The 21,785-nt window shown below is 36.6% G+C and overlaps 1 protein-coding gene across 8 annotated transcripts in view; it reads right to left on the minus strand.

The window, feature by feature from the left end:
• PPFIBP1 (PPFIA binding protein 1) overlaps positions 1 to 21,785 on the minus strand; it is a 239,265-nt gene that overhangs the window by 52,819 nt on the left and 164,661 nt on the right. For all 8 annotated transcript variants that reach the window (XM_043967883.1, XM_043967880.1, XM_043967884.1 and 5 more), the window contains exons 3-4: positions 16,073 to 16,177; positions 14,128 to 14,333 (exon numbers count right to left, since the gene is read on the minus strand). In XM_043967883.1, the coding sequence (XP_043823818.1) occupies positions 14,128 to 14,333; positions 16,073 to 16,136 (270 nt within the window). In that variant the 5' untranslated portion in view covers positions 16,137 to 16,177. The remainder of the gene's footprint in view (positions 1 to 14,127; positions 14,334 to 16,072; positions 16,178 to 21,785) is intronic.

Raw genomic sequence — 21,785 nt, forward strand, 5'->3', positions numbered from 1 at the left:
ATTTACTGGCTGTGTGACCCCCAGGAAGTCACTTAACTCTTATTACACCACAAAAGAGAAAGAAAGAAAGGAAGGAAGGAAGGAAGGAAGGAAGGAAGGAAGGAAGGAAGGAAGGAAGGAAGGAAGACAATACTGTGGAGGACCAGAGAGAACACTGGATTTGGAGTCAAGTCCTGGCAGTCTCACTTATTGTATGATTGCAATTCACTTTGCTTTGTCCATTAGTTATCTCATCCATAAAAGGAGGTGTTAATACTTATATAACCTAATATACAGGGCTATTGTGAAAATCAAATTAGATCTTTTGCATAAATTATATAACTACATAAAGGTGATCTATCATTTTTTAAAATAACAAACATTTTTATTTAAAGTTTTGAGTTCCAAATTTTATCCCTCCTTCCCTCCCTAAGGTGGTAGGCAATCAGATATAGGTTATACATGTGCAATTATGTAAAACATAACCATATTAGTCATTTTGTATAAGAAAACTTGAAGAAAAGTGAAAAATAGCATGCTTCAGTCTGTGTTCAATTGATATCAGTCCTTTCTTTAGAGGTGGATAATATACTTCATCATTAGTCCTTTGGAATTGTCTTGGAACATTGTATTGCTGAGAATAGTTAAGTCATTCATACTTCTACATCAAACAATATTGCTGTCACCGTTGCACAACATTCTCCTGTTTCTGCTCACCTCACTACAAAACTCTATATAAGTCTTTTCAGGCCTTTCTGAAATCATCCTGCTATAGCACAATAATATTCCATCACCATCATATACCACAGCTTATTTAGCCATTCCCCATTTGATGGGCATTCCTTTGATTTCCAATTCTTAGCCACCACAAAAAGAGCTGCTATAAGTATTTTTGTACAAAGAGGTCTTTTTCTCTTTTTGGGGATGTCTTTGGAATATAAACCTAGTAGTGGTATTGCTCGGTCAAAGGGTATGCACAGTTCTATAGCCCGCTGGGCATAGGTAACCTATCGGGGGTTTTTCCATTCTTAAGCCTAATTCAAATTTCACCTCTTCTAAGAAGTCTTAATACTTTTTCTTCCTCATCAATAACAACCCATCCCTCTAACTTCACATAGCACTTTGAGCCCACTTATCTAATGTACTCATGTGTTTTTTTATGTGTTGTTTTCTAATATACTATGATGTCATATTCCTCACTAGAGTTTCATGAAAACACATTATCTCACATAAAATCTAATGATAAACATTTATTAAGCACCCATTATGTGCCAGGCACTGTGCTAAGCACTGGATTTCTCCCAGAGCCCAGCACACATGCTCTTTATACATTAGGTGCTCAAAATGATTTGATTAATTGATATGATGTTCTCAAAGATTTCTTAAATTTGTGAACATTCATGCTCAATTAGTTTCCAGCCTTTCTTATCATACTTAATTTTACCAAAAGCAGTTTAAAGCAAAATTAACTAACTCATTAATTTAGTAGTCACCATGGAGAGGACATCAGGAACAGTCACTATAGAAGAACTCAGCAGTTTCAGTGATGATATTATTATTTTGCTTTAAAGTAATACATACATTTTAAGATCTAAATATAGTAACCCAGCTCTTTTGACACAAACTGATGATTGTCGTTAGGTTATACCATGAGAAACACCTGTTCTCAGACCAGATGAGTTCACAAGGGAATTGTACCAAATATTTAAAAAACATTTAATTCTAATACTATACAAATTGTTTGAAAAATTAGGTGGAGTCCTGCCAAATTTCTTTTATGACACAAATATGGTGCTGATACATAAACCAGGAAGAGCTAAAACAGAAAGAAAACTACAGACCAATTTCCCTAATGAATATTGATGCAAAAATTTAAATAAAATGCTAGGAAGGAGATTATTGCAATATAGCAGAGGATCATACACTATAACCAGGTGGGATTTATACTAGGAATGCAGGATTGGTTCAATATTAGAAAAATTATTATCATAACAAAACCAACAGAAAAAAATACAGCACCGATTCCTATTAAAAACACTAGAGAGCTTTCCTTTAAATGATAAATAATATTTATCTAAAACTACCAGCAAGCATTATCTATAATGGGTAGGCTAGAAGCCTTCCCAATAAGATCAAGGGTAAAACAAGGATGCCCATTATCACCACTATTATTCAATATTGAACTAGATATGCTAGCTAGAGCAGTAAGAGAAGAAAAAGAAATTGAAGGAACAAAAGTAGACAACGAGGAAACAAAACTATCACTCTTTGCAGATGATAAAATGGTATACTTAAAGAATACTAGAGAATGAACTAAAAACCTGCTTGAAATAATTAACCACTTTAGCAAAGCTGCAAGATATAAAATAAACCCACATAAATAACCAGCATTTCTATATATAACCAACCATCTTTATTAATCCCTTATATCACCTTAATATCTTAATATCCTTTTACCCTCCCCTCCCCAATAAGCCATATTTTGTAACAAAGATTAAATAAGAAAGGAGTTGGGGAGGAGGAGGGGGAGGAAGTAGTTCACTCACATTAACCAGTTCATCAACTCTATCTGACAGCATAGGCAAAAGTCCTCAAAGGAGGGAGCTACATATTCTTAGTTCTTTGTCTGAGGCAAAGTATATTCAGTATCAGTACACAACATTCAATTTTTGCTATTTAACTGGTTTTCTTTCCACTTATATTGTTGTAATTATTGTATATATACACACACACACATATTTGACTCAGCTTACCTCATTCTGCATCAGTTAATATAAATTTCCCATACTTTTCTGTATTCTAAATAAATATTCATTGTTTCTTAGGGCACTCCATTATATGCCATTTCCCAATTCATGGGTATCTATTTTGTTTCCAATTCTTTGCTAGCACAAAAAGCGTTGCTAGGAATGTTTTGGTATACATGGGGCCTCACTCTCTTTGACCTGCTTTGGGTAGGTACCAAGTATGTCATCAGTTAGATTTCTGGACCCCAAATGGTATGGAAATTTGAGTAATTTTCTTAACATAATTGTATTCTAGAATACAACTTTATCAGCAGCATATTAGTAAACTTGTCTTTCTAGCAGCATTGGTTGTAATCTGCCAGTTTGCTAGATGCAAAGTGAATCCTCAACTTTTAAAAAAATATATTTTTTGATATTATGATTTCTCTTTGTGATCTGAAATAGTATTTAATTATGGTTATTAATAGTTTGCAATGCTTCTTTTGAGATCTATTTGATACTCTGACCATTTATCCACTGGGAAATAGTCTTTGACCTTTGTGTTAATTCTTTATATATCTTGGATATAACATCTTAATTACAAGTATTTACTAAGCAAGAATTTACAGTATGCCAGAGAATAAAGCAAAACCATTATCAGAATAATTTGTACAATTTTTTTCTCTAGTTGATACTTTATTGTAGGTGCACTGATTTTGTTAGTGATTTTTTTTTTTTTTTTGGTGAGGCAATTGGGGTTAAGTGACTTGCCCAGGGTTACACAGCTAGTAAGTGTTAACTGTCTGAGGCCAGATTTGAACTCAGGTACTCCTGACTCCAGGGCAGGTGCTCTATCCACTGCGCCACCTAGCTGCCCCTAGTGATCATTTTTTAATGGTGTGACCTTTATTCAGGCTTCTGTCCCAAAAGTCTTAGTTTGACTATTCAGGCTGTATATCCAGCTTTATCTTAATTGTTTTTTATGATATAAGATATGGTTTTTCATTTCACTGTCTGCATGACCCTGAGCAAGTGACTTCTAAGTCTTTTAGGAAACTCTCAGAAGGGAATTCCCCATACCAATGAAATCATAAATCCAGTCCCTAGCCCATATGTTAGCTTAAATCTAATTTCTGCCAAACTGTTGTCCATTTTCCCCATTAGTTGTGGACAGATAGAGAGTTCCTTTTCCAATAATTTATGTTCCTGGGCTTACTGAAGCCTGAGCTAATGAGTTTAATTGTTTCTGATTCTTCCTTAGCTTAGTTTGTTCCATTGACATACCTCTCTGTTTTGTTAACTCTAACCAAATATTAATGCTTAAAATATAATTTGAAGGACAGAAATTCTTTCAGCCTCCCCTTATCACTGTGTTTTTCATTTTTTCCCTTGAAATTCTAGAACTTTTGGCCTTCTAACTATATTTTGTTAATATTTTTGTTTAGCTGCATCAAGCACCCCCTCAGTAGTTTGGTTAGTATAGAAGTAAATCTGAAGATTCATTTAAGTATTACAGTCATTTTTGTTATACTGCTGTAGCCAATTATGAGCAATGAATCTCCCTTCAATTGTCACTTTTAGTTTCTTTAAATAGTGCTTGTTATTTTACAAATGCAATTCTTATATTTAAAAAATCCCCTCTATGCTTATGCTTTGTAGGATTTTTTAGCAAAATAAGTAGAATTTGTGAAGAGTCTGTGAAATCAAATTAGATTATTTTAAATTGTGTGTTCTCACAACTTTTGAGAATAACTTGCATAGCATGGATATATAATTCACCTATAAATGTGTGTGGAACGGAGATTTCTTTTCCTCTGGTAGTTCCTAAATAGAGTTTTACTGGCGCATTCAACAATCTGAATGAATGAAGAGAATAAGATAGCATGAATTTTCTTTATCTGAAGAATAAAACAGTCTGGGATGTGAAGGTTCATTGCATAACATTTCTTCTGCTAGCTAGAGATAACATAGTATACCAGGGCTCTTCACAGTTTGTTTGTATTTTGCCTTTTTTTCATGAGTGACTTTTTTTTTTTTTAAATAGAAGCACACAGGATTGTGGAGAGGAATAGGGAGCATTTTGAAAACTTTTTTTAAAATGACGAGGTGTTTTAGGAAGAAGCATAGACATTTTTCAAGGTTTTTTTGTTTTTTTAAGTGAGGCAATTGGGGGTTAAGTGACTTGCCCAGGGTCACACAGCTAGTAAGTGTTAACTGTCTGAGTCCAGATTTGAACTCAGGTACTCCTGACTCCAGGACCAGTGCTCTATCCACTGCACCACCTAGCTGCCCTCAAGTTTTTGTTTTTTTTTTAATTAAGTGAGATATAATTGATTAGAAATTATTAACATTTTTAAAGTTCCATTTGTTTTCTCATTTAATATTTTACCTTCCTCTTCTTTCCCTCTAACCCTCACCCTTACCCCTTACTTAGCAACTACCATTTTGTGAGAAAATAATGCGGTTTTGGGATTCTCAGAGACCCCCTCACTTGAGGGCCTAACTGCCTGACCTTTTAAAACTGGCCCAGGGAGGGGCAGCTAGGTGGCGCAGTGGATAGAGCACCAGCCCTGGATTCAGGAGGACCTGAGTTCAAATCCAGCCTCAGACACTTAACACTTACTAGCTGTATGACCCTGAGCAAGTCACTTAACCCCAATTGCCTCATCAAAAAACAAACAAACAAACAAAAACAAATGGGCCCAGAGTCAGCCAAGTGGGACCTGGAACTGTGAATGGGAATTAAAACCACACCCACCTGAAAGCCTTGTTCTCACCAGGCCAGAGGCTCTGTTCTCTGGCCTCTAACATCTGCACACACTGCACCGAACCACCCTCAAATTCAGTGAACCAATAGATTTAAATGATGCTAGCCAATTAGCTTTAAGCAGTCTCTCTGCCTTCCCTCTGAGAGCTTACAACCCAGGATCTTGGTGAGAGCAGACACAGCCCCACTACAGTTCCCCATTTTCTCTCTCCTCCCCTAGATCCTAGCTAGGTTTTCCTATCTTTCAGAGCCATGTGCGCTCTCTTTATTAATATGCTTTAGTAAATGCTTAATGCCCCCAAAATAGCCTCTGTGACAAGTGACAAGTAAAAACTAAATGTGTGGTTGCCTTATTCCTGTCCCAAGTGTAGGGAAAATTAGCTAGGGTTTCTAATATAAATTAGAAGCTTTAGCACCAGTTTGGGGGCATTAAGCTTTATTAAAGCATACCAGGTATTAGTAAAAAGAGAACACCTGGGTCAGAAAGTTAGGAAAAGGCCTATCTAACTTAGAGCTCCAGCCTGGTCTGGTTCTTCCTCAAGTCCTCCACCACCAGCTGAGCAATGAACTTCCGAGTAACTGTGTGTGGAAGCTTTTTGTGGGTCCGGAAGAGAGGCAGGCCTTACACACTGCTTCAAGCTCATTGGCTAGCATCAACCAAATCTATTGGTTCACAGGACTTGAGGGTGGTCCCATGTTGAGGTCAGAGTTCACAGCTTCTGAGATCACTTCCTTTTGGGAGTCAGGCAGGTGTGGTTTTAATCAAGTCAACTTTTAGTGAGTTAATCAGCAAAGTCAATCACTCTCAGTCAATCCAATCAGTCCAAATCAATCTGAGGCCTTTGGGTGTTGGCAAAAGCCCATTATTTTCTTACACCTCTAATTTCTAAGTAACAAATATATGATAAACCCCAGCTAATTTTCCCTAGACTTGGGACAGAAATAGGGTGACCACACTTAATTTTACTTGCTACAATTGCTTGGTTAAGGACAACATTTTTAAAGAGCTTACTATATGGTTTTTAAAAAAATCAATTAGTGATGTAATGTTAGATAACCTTAATGATTTTTTAATATTGGCAAGATAAAAAAAAACACATAAAAGAGAACAAAGTGAATTTGGGAGATCTGGAAAGAGGGGAGTAGAAGATGTTAACTGTATATTAATGCAAACTAACTAAGCTAATTAAAAATGAGAAGAAAATAGATGTGGATGCTACATTAAATACATATAATAAACAACTGGCTCCTGCCTGAAGAGAAATTATTGGGAGGAAGTGAATGGTGTGTGCCTGTTTTCTGTGGTTAACTACAGGAAGAGAATGGGTTCTTTTTTTAAAATAATATTTTATTTTTTCTAATTACATGTAAGGAAAAATTTTAATGTTCATTGGAAAATTTTGAGTTACCAATCAGCTTGCTCCTTTCCTTACATTTTTCCCTCCCTAAGATAGTAAGCAGTCTGATATAGGTTAGTTATATGCCACTGTGTAAAACATATTTCCTTATTAGTTATATTGTGAAAGAAGAAATAGAACAAAAGAAAAAAAAACTTAGTAAAAAAAGTGAAAATCGTAAGCTTTGATCTGTATCCAGATTCCATCAGATCTTTCTCTGAATGTGAATAGCAATTTTCGTGGTGAAACCTTTGGAATTGTCTTGGATCACTGTATTGCTGGGAATAGCTAAGATATATTCATAGTTGATCATTGTACAGTGTTGCTGTGTGTACTATATTCTAGTTCTTTTCACTTCACTTTGCATAACAAGTTCATGTCTTTCCAGGTTTTTCTGAAAGCATCCTGTTTATAATTTCTTATAGCACAGTGGTATTCCAGTATATTCATACATTCCATTACAGCTTGTTCAACCATTACCCAATTGATGGACATTTCCTCAATTTCTAATTGTTTGACACCACAGAGAGCTACTATAAATATTTTTGTATAAAAGGTCCTTCCCCGCCCACCCATTTCCCTACCTGGAAAAATAATTTTATGGAAGCTTTAGATAATGTAGCATTTACAGATGAAAGAGACCTTAGAGAACATCTAGTCCAACCTCCTCATTTTACAACTGAAGAATTTAAGGTCTAGAGAAGGGAAATGACTTGCTCAAGGTCACACAGGTAGGGAATTGCAGAGCTGAGGTACAAAGTGATAGTCAGCTGGTGGGTCTGCCTGCCACAAGTCTCTCCCTATGCCAGTTCATTCTCCATAAAGTTATTTTCATAAAGTGAAGGTTGAACCATATCATCACCCCTCCTCAGTCCCAATTCAATAAATTCCATTGCCTCATTACCTCCCTTATCAAAATCCTCTATTTGGTATTCAAAAACCCCTCCCCTATCCAGTCTTCCTAAACCTTCCAAACTCCCCCCCCACACACACTACCACCACCATGTACTCTTCTGCCCACATACTCTTTGATACAATGACATTGGTCTCCTTGCTATCCCTCTGACAACATTTTGTCAGGGCATTTTCTCTAGCTCTCTTTCATGCCTGGGATGCTGTTCCTTCTCCTTTCCACCTCCTGGCTTCCACATTTTCCTTCAAATACAACTAAAACCCCACCTTCTAAAATTCTAGTGCCCTCCCGCTTTTCTCTGTTGATTATTTCCTGCAGTTCCTGTATATAGTTTGCTTATCGTCTCCCCCATAAGATTGTGAGCTCTTTTAAAAGCAGAGACTGTATCTTTCCTACTCTGAGCATAGATGTACCAGGCACATAGAAGGTACTTCATCATGATAAGTCAAGGAAGGAAGCAGTGTGGAACAGCAGGAAAGGCTGTGGCTCTGACCTAGAACCAAATCTCATTTCTGATGCTTTCTAGCTGTTGGACCTTGAACAAGTCTATTAACCACAATGGGTCTCAGATTCTTCATCTGTAAAACAAAGGGGTTGGATTAAATAGCTTTGGAGATACTAACTCTGTGTCTATGAGCTTAAGTAATTCCCTATTATTTACTTATATTAAAAGCACCCAGTAGTTATCTATCCACATAAACATTACACAAAAATCTACTTTAACTTTTATATTAAATACTTTATTAAATGAAAAAGAGCTTAAAAAAATACCAAACACATGAGAAATTCTTTTGTATCTAAAAGAATACTATAAGCCTACAGGCTAGACAGAATCAGTTCAACCTTGAAGTCATTATCTTTTCATGTAAAATGTTCTTAGCTTTATTATTTTCCAGTTAACTTATGAAGTTGCTCGTAATATAAAGTCTCTTAAAGAAACAACAGAAGTTACCCAGAAACCACACATTCCTACTGGGAAAGAGAAAATTAATTTTTTGGGAAGAAACAAGGGTGAACGTAATGGGAGATTTGCCTTAAGGATGGAAACACCCAAGTTAGAAAGTACCAAAAATAAGTGAAATTTTAATTTTGTTTTTTGGGTTTTTGGGGGGAGTGGGTGTGGAGGGCAGCTAGTATATACAGTGTATAAAGTACCGGTCCTGGATTGAGGAGGACCTGAGTTCAAATTTGACCTCAGACACTTGACACTTGCTAGCTGTGTGACCCTGGATAAGTCACTTAACCCTCATTGCCCCACAAACAAAACAAAACAAAACAAAACAAAACTTATTGGGAATTTGTTCTGAGTGTTGAATTTGCTATTCCCTGTCTTCCTGAATATATTGTAGGTTGATTTTTGCATTCTTCCACCATGACTAAAACCTACCATTCTCACTACTAGGATGAGAAATTATAAAAATGCTATAATTTTTTTTCCATTCTGTTTCTTGGAGAGTGTTAACTCCGTTTTCTAAGCACTTAGCTACATTTCCAATCTCATTTTCTTTAGGTTAGGAATTCTAAGTCTGAGCACTCCTTGATGCCCAAGGGATCTGAGAACTTGAAATAAAGCATTATTTCGAGAATTCCATAGGCTTCCCCAGACTGTGAAAGGGGTCCATGACACAAGAAGATTACGGATCTCTCTCTCTTTTTTTTTTTTGCAGGGCAATGAGGGTTAAGTGACTTGCCCAGGGTCACACAGCTAGTTAAGTGTCAAGTGTCTGAGGCTGGATTTGAACTCAGGTCCTCCTGAATCCAGGGCCAGTGCACTATCCACTGTGCCACTTAGCTGCCCCCTATTTTATTTATTAAAAAAAAAATCTGGTTCACCAACTTCTTCAAATGGAATTATTAAGAAAGTTTTTTTATCTTCTTATACCATGAGGAAATGATCCTCCTTTTTCAAAGGCTGAAGGAGGAGGTAGGGAGATTCATCATCACAAACTTAGGATGACAACTTCTACTCTGTAATAACCCCAAACAGCTACATAATCAGTGGCCAACAGAGCATTCATTCTCCTTCTGAAGGCCAGATAAGACTGTTTTTGAAAAGAAGAGAATGTTGCATATTGACTAGAGAAAGGAGATATTGTTGGTTCTGAGAACAACATATAACAAAGACAAGACTAATAGTCTTACTATAGAGTGTATATAGTGGCTACACTGACAGCACGAACCATTCACTGCCCTCAACATTTCTTCCAGTGGCTCCAGTCTATCAATGACTCATAGAGGATTCCTGCATATACAATGATAGGACAAGAGATGCTTTTATGACCTTATAGAGGAAAATTAATTTGAATTCTTAATTTTACACCATTTAAAGCATAGATCCATGAAATAATGGTGCCTTTTAAAATAAAACAAGAACCCAATTCTGTCATTCACAATTACAAAAAGTTTCAAGAATCAAGGGGTAATTTGGGGGAGAGGAAAATGCAAGAGTGAATAAGCAGCAGGCAAGGACAACAGCAACAAAATGACAGCCAAAACTTATTTCTTTTTTTTTACAGGGCAATGGGGATTAAGTGACTTGCCCAGGGTCACACAGCTAGCAAGTGTCAAGTGTCTGAGGCCGGATTTGAACTGAGGTACTCCTGAATCCAGGGCCGGTGCTTTATCCACTGCACCACCTAGTTGCCCCCAAAACTTGTTTCTAAAAGTACATAAGGAGACAAGGGTGAAAGTGAAAATCTGGTAGAGGTAACAGTGAAGAAGAAGAAACCTGGTGATGCCCTGCCTACCAGGTAAGTGCTTCTTTTGTGGGACAACATTACAACCTGTGAGGGTTCATGAAAGGGAAAGGGATCAGGAGGACAGAGAAGACTGTGTTATACACTAGCTCAAATCAAGGGCTAGCAATGAGGAGAAGTGACCTCTGTGCTTTCAGAAGAGAGAAGAGCCTACAGGGTAATGGTAGCAGGTGAAGGGGAAAATATTGGAGGGGAAGAAGGGAGAGAAAAGAGGAAGTGGGAAGGGTTTCTACTTATAAATGCACCTATGGGTGAAGGGAGATGAACACTTTGTTCTGGATGAGATCTGTGGGATTTGGTGCTTGAAAACTTGTCCTGGGATGAGTGAAGTTGGAACCCCCTGGGACAACTGGCACCTGGAGGAGTAGGAGAGTATAGACAGAGAGATTTCCAAGCAAATGTAGAAAAAAATTCATCTCTACCATGGGACAGTGTCCTTTCTGACACTTACAATAATTGGCATTGTTCTGATAGGGAGGCACAATGAAAAAGAGATAAGCCCTGCAAGGCAAGTGCAGAAAGTGCCTAGCAAAGAGAGCCTCGAATGGATACCTCAGAAGCTTTGATTGTATGAAGAATACAGAGAAAAGAGAGACCATATGATGACAGGAATCATGAATCAGAGAATGAGGTCTACTGACAGAAAAAGAAGACCTTTAAAAGAACCAAGGGGTAGTAATTTTTATTATGAATTAAGGAACTGCCATAGAACATGTGCTGGCAGAAAAGTAATTTTTTAACAAGAATTAGGAAAATAGCCAATTTCCAGATCCAATTTGCAAACTAACTATTTCAGATTTCACATTGCATGGTGTCTCTACTTATAGCCTTATAGAATATGCCTTGCATTGCATAGAATATATAAAATATGCCTTGCCTTGCATAGTGGAGAAGGGCTAGCCTTGGAACCAGAAGGATCCGGTTTCAAGTTTTAATACTGTCATATATAAGTTGTGTGCTTCTGAGAAAATCATTTCACTTTTCAGTTTCCCCAGGTAATGCTCCACAAGTTAGAGAAAAGTTGTATCAAGGGAGGAGCTTTCCACATAAGGGAATTGCCCACACTGATGAAATCACAAGTCTGATCCTCCCCTCCCTTACTAATGCCTATTAAGTAATATTTCCATGACTATTGATAGCTCTCTTTTAAAATTATTATATCAAGGGGCAGCTAGGTGGCGCAGTGGATAGAGCACCGGCCTTGGATTCAGGAGTACCTGAGTTCAAATCCAGCCTCAGACACTTAACACTTACTAGCTGTGTGACCCTGGGCAAGTCACTTAACCCCAATTGCCCCGCCCCCCAAAACATTTTAAATTATTATATCAAGATGTTACTACCAATTATTACCAATAAGTACCAATTATTCTTATGACAGTAAATAACAAAAATACCTAAAACATACTTTAAATGTCAATTTACTTGTAAAATAACCCTTTCTAGAATCTATAGTCTTTAGGAAGTTCTTTCATATGCTCAAAACACATACTAGTTTACTAATGGGTCATAAAGAATATTAGCCTCACTTTACTGATGAAAAAAATTGAGGGATAAATTGGATAGAATTTTCCAAAGTCATACAACCAGTAAAAATAGGAATGAGGGAAAATAATCTAAATAAGAGTCTAATTACTCTAGAATTTTATATAATCATTCTAGGTTTCCTTACCTGAATTAAACATGCTTGAATTTGAGATAAAAATATCCTGTAGTAAATTTCTGTGAGGAATCAGACAAGGAAACAATTTGGGGCCCAGAAATGACAGGTGCTTTAATAATAGACTAATGTTAGAATTCAATTTGATATGCTAAGACTCTCGGGTGTGGTGACGTGGGTTTTTTGGTATCAGACAAAACTACAGAATTCTTTGAGCCATACATATTAACTGTTTGATATTCATATTGGGCAAGCTGCTGGCTTATGTTTTTTTATAGAACACAACTGTCATAAGCATGTTGGCAGATTGGGTGATTGACAAGGAGTTTGGTAGTAGATTGATGATGCTTCCAGTAAATTTCAAAAAAAAAAAAGAGTAGCTTATTTAAACTTGTTTCATTCAAAGACTTGAATCCTCAATAAAGAATAAGGATCAAGGTTATATGGCTGCACCATCCACCATCAAAAGTTTGAATTCAATGTTTTCTATTCACTGGTAATGGCAGAAAGGGAATGGAAAATACATTGTAAGACTTAACAGAAGCTAACTGGCATTTAAATCATTACAACACAGAATAAATATAACCCAACAGCAATATATACTATTACTATGGAAATTACAATCATTAGTTTTTTGAACCCTGAAGGTCAAAAGGAAATTCCCGATCCTCTAAGCAGTTTTTCACCATCATCTTAAGGACAGTTAGTCCTGCTAAAGCCCACAATCTTGATGACATCATTGAGTTGGGGGTGAGGAACAGGAGCAAAACTGACTCATGGCCAGGTTGACATATCATTGTAATGTGACTGTATGGATTTCCTGTCCAACGCTGATGTAAATGTGGTCATACACCAGATCCACCATGCCCCTTCCTGATTCAGCTGCACCAGGAAGGCTATGGCTTTCAGTACCTCATCTTATTGATATTTTAAAAATCGTCTTTCAGTAAGTTTTATCATGTCAAAAAAAAAATAAATGCCACATATCTTTTCTATTTTGATTTATGTTTCTCTTGGGTTCTTTCAGACAGTAGCAGGTTCACTAATACATGGCAATGGTGCTTAGAAACCATCAGTAGATGAAACATTTCTAAGCCGGTTTCCTGACCATCACTCTTCTAACACACTGTCTTTTAGCAAATTTTTACTTCTTCACAAGACTTTCACATGCAAAATTCCTTATGTTCTCAAACACTATAGTTATAAAATGGATTCCTACCTCTTTCTTCTCCATGAGTCCTGTGTCTCCCAGCTGGGACTGTGCACCCCCTCCCCCAACGTCTCAGCCCTACCTCCTAAACTGCTACAGGCAAATGAGTGAAAAGTGAGGAAGTCCACAAAGAATTGAGACATTCTGCTGGTATGTTTTGTAAAATGTTGGAAAACATTGACTTAGTTCAACTGCAAGTATAGTAATATTCAGTCTATAACTGTAAATATTCTATGCACTGCTAAATGGAATTTAGAATAAAATTCAAAATAATATATTGATTAAAAAACATGCACTCATTTCATGCTTTAGATTACTTGCTAATGGCCCTAATAAATAATCCTTGAGATAACTAAACAATAAATAATTTAATGAACAATATTTACAAAGCAAAAACAAGCACAAGATAGGATTGTCTTCCCTCAAAGAACTAGTCACTCCTCTCAAGATGTATAAATCACAAGAAAGAAAAAAGCTACTCAACCACTCTGCTACAGTCTGGTCACTGGAATTTTATATATGAGATCTAGTGGCATGGTGGCATTAATGAAACATAGCTATTACAATGATAAAATCTTACTATTATAGATAGCTAAGTGGTGGGAAAACAACTAAGGAAAGTTGCTAAACAAAGCTCTCCATGAAAATTTCAAAATGAAATCATCTAGCTTTCCCATTACTAAAGTCATATAAAATTCCAAATTAAAATACAAGTACCCTACCATTTGACTCTGAAGCCATTCAATCAGAGTTTCTGCTGTTGAGTCAGGGACTTGACATCTCAAACCTTCCTTCTCATCCGTTTCCATCATCTCCAACAAGCCACGAAGATCTTCCACCAGATGTAAGGCTCTCAAGCTTCCCATGAATGGGGAGGTTGGAGATTGACAATCAAAAATCCCATTAGAATATTCCAAGGCCTTAGAACCTAGAAAAAGTGAAATGAAAGTAATGAAGTTTACATAAATCCAGCTGTTTTAAAAGATTTTTTTAAAGTTTTTTTTTTTGGGGGGGGGGAGAATGAGGGTTAAGTGACTTGCCCAGGGTTACACAGCTTGTAAGTGTCAAAGGTCTGAGGCCGGATTTGAACTCAGATCCTCCTGAATCCAGGGCCAGTGCTTTATTCACTGCGCCACCTAGCTGTCCCCAGTAAGCTTCATTTCAATTCCTGGTCAAATTCTAGATCAGACCAATCGATAAAAGAGATGATTGCTGAATGTCTAGATAAGAAAGCTGTAATTACAAAGAACCAACACAACTTTATAAAGAATGAGCCATGCCAAATGGATCCCAAACTAGTAGATGATGAGGATGCTTTGGATACAGTTTACCTAGAGCATTTGCAGAGCTAAAAGCTCCCCACCAGAAAGATTTACCCTGAGTAAATGAATTCTTATATTGTTTCCTGACTACTAGACTTACTAGAGAGTAAGAAAAATGAAGGCCTGGCCTGGGTTGGGTTGGAGATGCCGTGGAATACACATATCCTCTGACCCAGATACACCAGAAGGAAGGAATTTTATGAAGCAAGGACATTTGGCATCCTCTGGGGAGGAAAATATGTACAGTATTGGAATGGTAACATCAATAAATAACTTCTGAGGCAAAACAGCCCCAAAGAAAGATACCACAATTATAGAACAGAGAATCCATAAAGAAGTCCAACTAAACTTGGGGGAAACGAGGTAATGGAGAGAACACTGGCCTTAGAGTATGAAGAACTGAGTATCCCAGCTTCAATGGTAACTAACTCTATAAGCCTAGGGCCAGGGATTGTACCTCTTGGATTCTCAGTTTTTTCATTTGTAAAAGAATAATAATAATGTTCATATCACCTGCTTTACAGGAGTGTAAGAATGCAATTTTGCAAAACTTAAAAGCATAACAGAAATGTGAGTGATCACTACTGTTATATTTGACTTAACATCTCTATCTTCTCTCACTTTCATCTACCGATTCTGGAACTATCCTCTAAAAGAGTAGTTCTCAAAGTATGATCTTGGGAGCCCTGGGAGTTCTTGATCAAAATTATTGTTATAATAATACTAAGACATTTTAATTTTTTTCTCTTATGAGAAAAATATTGATAGATATAGCCCACATTATAAACAAATGTCCTTTGGGTAGGGGAGATCCTCAATCATTTTAAAGAGCATAAAGGGGCCCTGAGACTACAGTTTGAGAACCAATGATCCAGAACTAGTTAGACTAGGTCCAATCCTTCTTCCCAATAACAACCCTTCAAATGTTCAAAGGCAGTTTTCACATCCCTTCTTCCTCCTAATTCTTCTCCTCTACTTCTTCCTCTACCTCTCCTCCCATTTCCTTTAACTGGCTCTCTCAAGCATCTCACCATTGTGATCTCCCTCCTCTATGCACCTCTTCCAATTTAGCAAAATTTCTCTTAAAATTTGGAGCCCACCATTGGACACTCCGTTGCAACGGTCAGTCAATAAATCATAGGCTATAGGAGCAAGAAGGGAACTAATATTTTTCCCACCCCCTTTTTGTATAGACAGGAAAACTGAGATTTAGCAAGGGGAGGTGATGTGTCCAAGATTGGCTACTATGTGGTTGTGGTGAAACTAGTCAAGCCAAATATGATCTCCTCCTTCACAGAAACATTTGAGCAGAGTCTGTATATTAGAAGCCGGAAGCTGTTCTTACCTGCTATGATACCATCCATCTGCTCCAAAGCAGCCGCCAGCATATCGCTGGCATCGCTCATCATTTTCTAGTTTTGCAAATGGAGAGTGAGGTCACAATCTCAATCTGAAACAGAAAATTAACTACACTCAGAAAGGTATAAACTCCTACTTGGCAAATGATGATGTTAATAATCAGCCACCTGTGCTAAGGGGAAAGTCCTGATGTAAATTATTCACTTAATTCATTCAAGAGATATTTGTTAAAGACGACATATCAGGAGGAGATAGAGTTAATACTATTATTACTACTACTTTACTACTAATAGTTTATATTTATATTACTGTAAGGTGAGGAAAGTGCATTACATACATTATCTCATTTGAGCTTTACCCTAGTCTTGTGAGTTAGATACTATTAGTGTTCCATTTTCCAGATAAGGAAACTGAAGCTGGAGAAGTTTAAGATTAAGTGAATTGCCCAGGGTCACACAGAGTCTGGGTCTGCAACAGAATTTTAATCTAGATATTCTTGACTCCAAAGTCCAGTACTCTATCCACTAGGCTATATATATATATATAGCACCTCACTCCAGTTTGTAATTCCTTTCTGTGTGGTCCCACCCTGATTAACATCTAGAACTATTAAGACTTTCTAACATTTTGGGACAAGGATACACTGTCTATAGCCTAACCCAAGGTCCAAATCCAGTGAACTACCTGGGTTTTTACATTTTAAAATGCAATAGCTTAAAATGTAGCTCTAGGGCAGTCTAAAAACAGGCAGCAAACATTTTTTCCTCTATCTGGACTGGGCCATCCCTGTTTTAGGGAATCAGTTCTCAAAAATTTTCATTTGAGGACCCCTTTAAACACTTAAAAATTACTGAGGGGTAGCTAGGTGGTGCAGTGGATAGAGCACCGACCCTTCTTTGCATAATTCCAAACTGATTTCCAGAATAGTTATACTAATTCACAATCCCGACGCTTGTGCATTATTTGCCTGTTTTTCTACGAGCACTACAACTTTGATTATTTTTATCTTTTGCCATCTTTTCCACTTTGTTGAGTGTGAGGAGAAACCTCAGAGTTGTTTTGATTTGCATTTTTATTATTATTAGTGAATTGGAATTGTCTTTCATACAGTTGTTAATAGTTTGTAGTTCTTTTGAGAACTATAAGTTCATAGCTTTTAACCACTTACCCATTGGGAAATGACTCTTTTCTTTTAAAATATGTTATAGTATTATTTTTTACATCCCAGTCACTTCTCAGACTTCTATCCCTACAATTCTGCTCATCAAATCTTCCTTTATAATTAAGAAAAGCAGATAGTGTATACAAAAATCCATGCCTAGAATTTATCACATCTCTACCAAAGGGAGGAGAGTATGTTTCATCATCAGTTTTCTGGAATCAAAATTAATCTGCATTCTGATATACTTTGGTATTTTCATTTGTGTTATTTTAGTTATATAATTTTTATATTCATTCTGTCTTCTTCAACTGCATTACTTCGACAAGTTAACCAAATTTTCTCTTTTCTCTGAATTCTTCATATCACCATTTCCTTCCATTGCATTCATGTACAACAATTTATTCAATCTCTACTTGATGGGTATCCATCCCGCTTCCAGTTTTTTCCTATCACAAAAAGTACTGCTATGAATACTTCATTAATAAATGCTTGTTGGTAAATGGGAGCTTTTCTTTGGTCACCTTGGGATGTATGTGGATGTGAACAGTGTAGTATCTCTTCTCACATAATTGCAAACTGATTTTCAGAATGTTTGGACTAATTCATGTCAGCAACTGTGGAATAGTCTGTCAGCCTTCCCACAGCCTCTGCTACACTTACTAATTCTGTCTTGGATTACCTTTGCCTACTTAATGGCTGTGAGAGAAATCTTTAGAGTTGTTTTAATCTATATTTTTTAATATTTAGTGATTTAAAGCATTTTTCATATAGTTGTTGATAATACCTTTCTTTTTCTAAACACCATTGGAATTTTACCTTTTGGGGGGAAGCCTTCCCCAACTGAGCCTGTTTGATAATGCCAAACCTTTTCTAATTTCTTGCTACCAATGGTATCATTATCCCTACACTGATAACAGATAACAACTTCCACTTTACTTAGAAGACTGAGTTCACCTTCTACAAACTCCCTTATTTCACTTCACAGTGGATCCTTTTTCTTTCCTTGAAGTTAAAAACATCCACACACCCCTTGTTTCCTACCTCCCTCTCTAATGATTCCCTTATCCAATGCTTTCAATGGTTGCCAGAGCTCTGTCCTTTGTTCTCTTCTCCTTTCTCTTTTTGTTTTTGTGTGGCAATGGGGGTTAAGTGACTTGCCCAGGGTCACACAGCTAGGGAGTGTCAAGTGTCTGATGCCAAATTTGAACTCAGGTCTTCCTGAATCCAGGGCCGGTGCTTTATCCACTGCGCCACCTAGCTGCCCCCTTCTCCTTTCTCTTTATTCTCAATGGAAATCCTATAACTTCCGCCCAGCTTCAACTGTCATCTCTAAGAAAATGGCTCTCAAATCTCCACTACTCATCTGTCTTCTGATCTCTAGGCTCCTATCTCCTACTACTTTCAGGACATCGTTATGTAATCAGTACTCTAACCAAACTAAAAAGTTTTCTGGCCCTCAAATATATTCTGCATTCTCACATCTCCTTGCTTTCATTCCCTATACTTAGAACAGCTTTTCTTTGACTGTTGAATTCCTACCATTCCATAAAGTCCGTTTGGTGAAGACATCTCTGATCCCTTGGTTGGTAATGACCTCCCTTCAAGTATCTTACATAGCACTTTGTTTTGTAACCCATACTATTCTTCCTGTTGCATCTTCCCCACTTACTAAGATATAATTTCAATTAATCAGCATTTATTAAGTGCCTGCTATGTGCAAAAAAAAAATAAAATAAAAATAAATGCAATCAAGGAGTTTATAATCTATCTTAACTAAATTTTATATTCTCTAATTGCCTAGCAATTATTGAAGAGCTTTTGTTTATGTAGGTTATATCTATTGATAAATTAATTTTAAAATTATAAACCCATTACATATTAGCATAACATTTTTATGAAAAATAACTATATTTTATAAAACACAAAAATTTAGTAAGAATTGTCTTACATATTTTTGAAAATTCCTTTAATGCCTGTCTTAATAGAAGACAACTAACTGTAATTTCATATCTGCTTTTGCATTCAATCTGTTGTGATGTGTTTTTTGGCTGTGAAATATATGGAGAAAATTTGGCCTCACACAGATATATAGTTAGAAAGGGGAGGAACATTTTAATAGACAATGTCTTGGGATCATTATGAAAATAGTTTGATATCACCAGAGGGCCCAAGGACCCCACTTTGAGAACTGTTATTTTAGAGGATTCTGTCAGGGTCACTGAAAGCACATGAGTTTGTGTATACATGGAATCAAGCAAAACTATTCATCTGTGCTGGGGGAAGGTATTCTGATATGGCTTTTTAAAAAGATATGGTCACTATAATGAGATGGCAAAAAATGCACAAAATATCTTAACTAAGCAGACTTGAATGAAAAGTAAATTCTTCAAACAAAATTTGGAAAAAGTGTTGTATTCACAGATGAGGTAATTTGAGCTTTTCAAATAGAGAAGTCTTGAATAGGGATGTGGGTTGATAGCCTGGCCAGGATATAAAACAAATATTTTCTTCTTCTTTCAGCTGCGCCATTAATTAGTTTTTAACTTTAGATAAGTAAGTTCCCCTCTTTGGATCTCAGTTTGAAAAAGATGTTTGTTACACTGTTGGTGGAGTTGTGAACTGATCCAACCATCCTGGAGCGCAATTTGGAACTATGCCCAAAGAGCTATAAAACTCTGTGTGTGTGTGTATGATCTAGCAATATCATTGCTAGGTCTATATCCCAAAGACATCCCCCCAAAAAGGGGAAAGGATCTATTCGTACAAAAATATTTATAGGAGCTCTTTTTGTGGAATTGGAAATCAAAGGGATATCCATCATTTGGGGAATGGCTAGACAAGCTGTGGTATATGATTATAATGTAATATTATTATGCTATAAGAAATGACAAGCAGGATGACTGCATAAAAATCCTGGAAAGCCTTACATGAACTGATGCATAGTGAAATGAACAGAACCAGGAGAATGTTATACGCAGTAATGGCAATATTGTTTGACAAAGAACTGTGAATGACAGCTATTCTCAGCAATACAATAATCTAAGACAATCCCAAAGGACTAATGACAAAGCATACTATCTATCTCCAGAGAAAGAACTGATAGATTGAATACAGACTGAAGCATGCTATTTTTCACTTTCTTTCATTTTTTTATTTGAGTCTTCTTGTATAAAACGATGATAAAGAGATGTTTTACATAATTATTGTACATGTAACCCAACCTATATCTGATTACTTACCATCTCAGGGAGTGGGGGGAGGTGAGGGAGGGAAGGATAAAATTTGGAACTCAAAACTTTAAATAAACTTGTTTAAAAACTGGGGGAAAAAATGGATAGATCACTGGCCCTGGATTCAGGAGGACCCGAGTTCAAATCCAACCTTAGACACTTGACACATACTAGTTGTGTGACCTTGGGCAAGTCACTTAACCCTCATTGCCTGGCAAAACAAACAAACAAACAGAAACCTGGAAAAAAACTGGGGAAAACCCCCATAAATTTTCTATATAAAAAGGTTTGTTGCTAGGTTTGGGGGGGTTTCCCCTGGAGAAAAAATTAGACTGATTTTGTGACATTTCCATCTCTAAAACTTCATGTCTCTATGAGTCTATGAGAATGACTAAAAGTTTTGGGGTAGTTATTTGTGTCTGTTTCTAAGCAGCTAGATCTCATCTCTCATTTGAGCTTCACAAAAAGGTATGCAGTTGTGGTAAACAGCAACTTCTCTATGCAAATACCACTTCCACTTTATTATATGGAAAAATTAGGGCACAGAGGAGTAAAATCACATGTGTAAAATCACATGGCACATCAGTGGTAAAGTCAAACATAGAGCCTAGCTAAGTGTATTGTTGCTGTTGGATATGGTGCAAAGAGGTAGATTACAATTTTAAATGTCAAGCCTTAGAGTGAAAAACCCCAAACCAGAAGAAACCTTAGAAGAACAAAAGTATAAGATAGTAGAACTATCTCTGAAGTTCCTTCAATCTCTTGATTCTGTCATTAAATAGCAAAAAAATCCCTGTCGTTTTAAGACAAACATATCCTGGAGGTATAGATAAATTTGACAAGTTATTAAACATGACTAGACTCCACCCCTGTCAAACCCAAAACAGAACAGTCAACATCTACACAAAGGAATACTCAAAAAGAATACTATTAAATTACTATTAATTAAAAAGAATACTCAAACTTCACATAAAACTAGAAAAAAGAAATACTTATATATCCCAAGCCCAAACCTTATCAACGAGTTCCTATTTTCTAAATGGGGCAGGAAAAACTTTCCATTTGGAGCAATTGCCTATTTCTTTCCTATTTCTAATCCTAGAGACATTTCAGGTACTGTACGATTGGAGGTGTGGCAAACACTGGCCTAATTATTGCTTGTGCTATTTCTAATTTAATCAAAGGACCTTGGGCCTTTGATTCCACCCTTTTCTCAGGCACTCATTTAGTATCAGTGGAAAAAAACCCAAAGTGCATTTCTATTCTATATGGCTGGTGAGTCTATTATATATTCAGGTGGTTGAAGC

Source organism: Dromiciops gliroides, chromosome 5 (genome assembly GCF_019393635.1).
Source record: "Dromiciops gliroides isolate mDroGli1 chromosome 5, mDroGli1.pri, whole genome shotgun sequence".
Classification (NCBI taxonomy): domain Eukaryota; kingdom Metazoa; phylum Chordata; class Mammalia; order Microbiotheria; family Microbiotheriidae; genus Dromiciops; species Dromiciops gliroides.